This window comes from Condylura cristata, unplaced genomic scaffold (genome assembly GCF_000260355.1).
Source record: "Condylura cristata isolate star-nosed mole 26May11 unplaced genomic scaffold, ConCri1.0 scaffold00017, whole genome shotgun sequence".
Classification (NCBI taxonomy): Eukaryota; Metazoa; Chordata; class Mammalia; order Eulipotyphla; family Talpidae; genus Condylura; species Condylura cristata.
In genome coordinates, this window is record NW_004567118.1 from 2,972,173 (window position 1) to 2,978,362 (window position 6,190).

General features: G+C 38.9%; 1 protein-coding gene across 4 annotated transcripts in view; it reads right to left on the reverse strand.

The window, feature by feature from the left end:
• ATP6V0A1 (ATPase, H+ transporting, lysosomal V0 subunit a1) overlaps positions 1 to 6,190 on the reverse strand; it is a 54,588-nt gene that overhangs the window by 37,278 nt on the left and 11,120 nt on the right. For all 4 annotated transcript variants that reach the window (XM_004684160.2, XM_004684159.2, XM_004684158.2 and 1 more), the window contains exons 3-4: positions 1,765 to 1,843; positions 529 to 626 (exon numbers count right to left, since the gene is read on the reverse strand). In XM_004684160.2, coding sequence (XP_004684217.1) covers positions 529 to 626; positions 1,765 to 1,843 — 177 coding nt within the window. The remainder of the gene's footprint in view (positions 1 to 528; positions 627 to 1,764; positions 1,844 to 6,190) is intronic.

Consider the following 6,190-nt stretch of genomic DNA (forward strand, 5'->3'; position numbering starts at 1 on the left):
ATGAAGTAGGGGGCCTGCCCTGGTGGCACAAGAGGCACCATGTAGCTCTTCACAGCCCCTGCAGCACGAGTGGAACCCCCGGCCAGGGGGTGACCCACAGGGCGCAGCAGGCCACTCCTGTCTGCCCGCTGCTCCCTCAGCAGTGGTTTTCAGTCGATCTGCCTGTTCTACTCCCCCGTCTGTCTCTGGTGAATCCTCTCACCCCCTGCACTTCTGGCCTGTACCCCAGTTCTTGTATGGATACATAAATAAGTCTTTTTAAAAATTATGAAGTAGAGAACATAAAATAGCAATGATCTTATTATTCAGAGCAGGGATAATTACTGTCAAAATAAGTAAATAAATAGGGGTGTTATATAAAGTCATAATTATAAAGGTGACAAAAAAGAATTTTTAGTTAAAGTGCTGGATACAACAGAAATAAACAAACCAACAGTAACAACAAAAAGAATAAACCATAATCAGAAATGACCACCATAAGGAAAGCGATTTAAGTAGATTTCTGCATTTAAGCAGAAGACTGTTTACCTCTAAGTCGATCATGTCCCGAGGGAAAGGCACCTCTGGGTTTTCTCCGGTGTCCATAATTGGGATATTAGCTTTTCTGATCTCTTTCTCAACAAATCCTAAAATGACAGAAGTGAAACATTCATATCTAGCTATATAGGTCTGAGATGGCTAATATATGAGGGAAAAAGAATAAGCCCACAAACCTGGCTAAAAAGAGCCTCATTCTAAGAAAGAAGCTTTTTTAATAATTGGAACAGAACATATAAATCCTTTTTCCCTCCAGAGTCCCCTTTCTCTCATGCCACTCCAGAGCAATGACTCAAGAGTCACCATCCCCATCACTTTCCTGCTTGTGACTTCAAAACTGGCACTCACCTGCTCTAGCTCCCCTGTGTGACCACTTCCCAGAGTATAGTGTTTCTGGTTTGCAGAAAACTAGAGAAGAATGCTCTCAAGATAATACTGGCACTTTAGCACAGTAATAAGAGGACTCCCAATCAAGTCTCATCACATTTGAAAACAATCAGCTCAGTTTCAAGGAAAACAGAAAACAAGGCTAGAACAGGCCCAAAACACTGGAAATGTGCTTTGGGTGCTAAGTACTTTTTCTTAGTGCATAAATAAACTCATCTATCAGCTAGCTAACTTACAGCCAGCCTAGCACAGTAGCAAAATCTTGAGTTTTGGAGTTAGAATATCACAGATTCAAGCACATGACCACTTACGTTCTTGGATAAGTCACTTCATCTCTCTGACCTTTGGTTTCCTCATTTTCTAAATGAGGTAGCACCTACCTTGAAGGAATGTGGTGGGGAATGAATGAAGTAACTAATACTTACATGGTATACTAACACTAACTTTCAACAGAACCTTAATGCTAGCTTCTCCTTAGCTCAAATTAAAAGGTGACTATGCTGACATCTAAAGTTGATGGTGGTGTGGGTTCTAGCTCTCAGAATTCTATGATGTAGTGATGTTATAAAACTTTCCACACACACACCCCCACCCCAAATAACCAGTGTTTTCAGCTTGCAGCCTTGTCGTAGCAAGTAAGGTTTTCACTGAAGACCACCTAGCCCAAACAAACATTACAAAATCTACGAGTATAGAAGAAATGTTTTTAACATAGGATAGAATGATTTTTCCTTTCCCTCCCCCCACCCCGTATTTTCTCCCTTTATTAAGAAGACTGGTGTCTCTAATCTAAGACAAATGATTCAAAAGGAACATCATACAAGACCAATATGCACATACGAAGCTTTCGATCCATTTCTTCACATCTTCTGACTTCATTCACAAATTTCCTCTGGAAAACATTTACATCTGGATTTAACTGTAAAATAAGAACACAATACCAGATATTCAAAGGCTGCCTCTATTTACACTGTTTCACAAGCATCACATCCTGCAAAGTAAAAACCTATATTTTATATCCATGTATGATGCAACATACACATAATAAAAATTGTCTACTGAAAAAAAAATTTTCTACTGATCCACATAAACTACTATGAGAACAGTCATACCAACTAAAGATAACAACCCCTCCTTCACTGCTGCAATGTGTTACTGGAGTGGAGGTGAATCAGACAAAGCATTTTGACACAAAATACTCCTCTCAGGCCAAAGGCCTCTGTGAGCACCCCCCATCAAAACTTTGGGCATCAGAGCCCTCCCAGGTGGTGCAGTGGGTTAAGGCGCAGCACCATGAAGTAATCCACAACCACTGCAGCATGAGTTCAATCCCTGGCCAGGGAGCTGACCCAGATTTTGCAGCGGGCCTCTCTTGACCCATCTGCTGTTCCCCTTAGCAGTGTATTTCAGTACATCTGCTCCCCACTCCATCTCTGGTGAATCCTCTCACCTCCCCCACACTTCTGGCCTGTACCCCACTTCTTGTATACATAAATAAATAAATCTTAAATTGGGACATCAGATATAGAAGTGCTATCTGATTCTCCTCTCTTCCCAATCAGAAGAGCAGAAGGCAAACTTCTGTTATTCTGTCCCAGGATCTTCACCTTCTACATGATAAGCTGGTTTATTCATACACACATCACAAGTCATTTTCATTCAAAGTAATGTAACAGATATTCCAGGAAATACAGACAAGAATAAAATAAGTTCCTATTCATTAAGAATTCTGTACTCTAGCAGACAGGAAAAAGAATACAACCAGTAAGACAGTATGTGATAAATTCCATAAAAGTAAAAACCTACTCAACACTTATGAGCACCAAATGTGTCCTGGATCCTGCACAACAGACCCTCAAATAGTTTTGTTCAACATGGTTTTGTGGTAACACTGATGAGGAAAAAAAGCCAATTCTGGCTAACACTAAACAAAATGATGCTATTTGTAAACTTGTTTTCAGTACATATAATTCCATTTAAAAGTCATAGTTTCTGGAGCCTCCCTGGTGGCTCAAGGGGTTAAGTCTCAGCACTATGAAGCTGTCCACAGCCACTGTGGCACGAATTTGATCCCTGGCCAGGGAGCTGACCCACATGGCGCAGCAGACCTCTGCTGTGTCACCGTCTGCTCCCCTCAGCCGTGTATTTCAGTAGATCTGCCTTTCTGCTCCTCACTCTGTCTCTGGTGAATCCTCTCATCCCATGTACCTTTGGCCGGTATCCCAATTCTGTATGCATAAGTAAATACATCTTAATAAAAAAAATAAAAGTCACAGTTTATAAGAACTATTACATGAAGTGAAGACTGACTGCATTGGACCTTGGCGTAAATACAAAGAGCAAGATACGTAGTCATTTTGAGGAAATCTTCAGCTCCCAGAAGAAGTAGGAAATTACAACTTGTGCTAAATGTTATTTATTTTATTAAAATATATTGTTGGGGCCCTCCCTGGTGGCTCAGCGGGTTAAAGCACTGTACTAAAAAGCTTAAGCCACTTCAGCATGAATTCGATCCCCGCCTGCCCTGGAGGAGATCCACATGGAGTAGCAGACCTCTCCTGACCCGCCCATTGCTCCCCTCAGCAGTGTACTTTGTCGATCTGCCTGTTCTGCTCCCTGCTCTGTCTCTGGTGAATCCTCTCACCCTCCGCATCTCTGGCCTGTACTCCAGTTCTATATGAATAAATAAATAAATCTTTTAAAATATATATATTTGGGGGGGGTAGTTTCTCATACAGTTAAACACCTACCTATCTCTTGACTGAGCATTTTACCACTAAGTACTTGTTTAAGAGAAATGAAAACATGTCTACAAAGAGACTAGGACAAGAATGTTTACGACAGCTTTAATAATAGCCTCAAACTGGCAATGATCCAAATGTCTGCCAGCAGAATGGGTGGGGACATTGTCTATCCTTACAATATTACTCATAATAATAAAAAAGAATCAACTACAGACATGCCCCAAATGGTGTCAAAAACATAAGGCTGAATGAAAGAAGTGAGCTATAAGACACTCTAATGTATGAATCCATTTATATAAAACTCAAGAACGGGCAGAACAAATTTAGGATGGTAGAAATCAACAAGCATACAGTTATGGGATACTTATGTGGGGACTGAGCAGAAGAGGGCACAAAGTAACTATCTGGGCCAATGGAAATGTTCTTTATCTTGACTACAGTGGTGGTTACAAAGGTATATATAAATTTAACCGAAATCATCAAATTGTATCCTTATGGTCTATATATGTCACTGAATATAAAATTTACCTCCATAAAAAAGAAGTGGGCAAAAAAAGAAAAGAACAGGAAGAGTAACTGAACTATTGGGGGGTAAAGGGAGAAAAACGCAGACACCAGAGGAGCAAAGACCACCGGGATAAGACAGAGTTCACTGGGCACAAATGCAGGCAGGAAGTGGGACTTTCTCACAGACAACAGGGATCAAATGATCTGATTCTTTTTTAACTTTTTAAAGATTCACAGCTTTGAAGAATAATATTGTACATGAAGAATAAATTGTGAGCAGAGGCTGGTAACAAAAAATCTAGTAAAGAAATTATTGGCATCTTTACATTAACATTAGACAGAGAGAATCTAAGGCAAGAATGTATTATTAGAGATTAAGGGAATCACTACATAATGATAATAATAATTTCCAGGAAAATATGACAATTTTAAATTTGTGTTTCTCTGATGAAATGTTTTTCTTTTTTTCACCGGGGAGACAGTGCCTAGGCTTTCCATTCAGAAATTTCCACTTCAATAAACAGGATATTCTGAAGTGAAAGTGCTAACTTGACTTTTTTTTTTTAAGATTTATTTGTTTATGCATACAGAACTGGGGTACAGCCCAGAGGTGCAGGGTGAGGGGATTTATCAGAGACACGGGGAGCTGAACAGGCAGACTGACGAAGTACACTGCTGAGGGGAGCAGCAGGTGGGACAGGAGAGGTCTGCTATGCCATGTGGGTCACCTCCCTGTCTGGGGGATTGAACTCATGCTGCAGTGGCTGTGGATTGCTTCATGGTGCTGCGCCTTAACCCACTGCGCCACCTGGGGGGGCCCAAGCTTGACTGGTTTTATAACTGGAGGTCAAGGTTCAACTGCAGCTCCCACCTCCCCGCAGCCCTTCAGCCCACCATCTGTTTTGGGTAATGTGTTTTCAAAATATTTCAAACAAGAAATAACAGAAATAAAATGGATAGATCTGTCTTGGTAGTGGGAAATTTTAATATAATTTAAAAGTTATTGATATACTGAGTCTACCAAATAATAATAAGGATAGAGAATAATTTCTGAGCTTAATCCAAATCATACACACACACACACACTTTGCTATCCCTGCATTTAACTTTTTCTTCAAGAATTTATACATAAAAATTGACCACAATACAGGTCACAGAGCATGACTTAATGAAGAATTGGTACTATACAATATTCTCTCAGGATGTAACTAAGTTAGAAGTCAGTATCAAAAACACAACTCAAACAACACATTTGAAAGCTCTAAGAGAGTTTTAAATAATTCATGATGAAGAAATAGTAATGAAAACCCTAAAATATTTAGAATGGAATGATAATGAAAATGCTAAAGGTCAAACATTGTAGGTAGGCAGCAGCTAATGTGGTGTTTAGAAGGAAGTACACTCCCTTGAAAGCATCTAAAAGATTAAAATTTAATGGGCTAATAAGAATTCATTTCAAGTAGTGAGAGAAAAATAATAGGAAGTAGAAAACAAAGTGCAGAAATGACAGTCTCAGAACAAAGTCCCAGAGAAGATCCTCTGAATTAAAAATTGGTTGTATTTTTTTAAATTTATTATTACTTTTCCCTAAAAGCTGGTTTATTGAAAAGACAAATTTTTTATGTAAGACTAAAAGAAGGTATAAATAATTTTAAAAGGCAACTACAGACAGAAGATAGTATTTCATATGTAGTTTTCAAATGTAATACTAAAATTACCTTTATACAGTAATACCTCAGAAAGCTTAGATTAAATGGATAATTTCTAGCAAAAGATAACATACCAAAATTAACTTAAGGGGAAAAAAAAAACCAGAATGAGTCTATAAGCATAGAAATTTCAAGAGTTAAAATATATCCATATAATGGAGCTGGAAAAGATCATGCTTAGTGAGATAAGCCAGAAAGAGAAAGAAAAATACCGGATGGTTTCATTCATAGCAGGAGTATAATGGACCAGGCGAGAAAATAACAAAAATAATGAACAACCATATACCAGAGACATTCTGTGGGGGC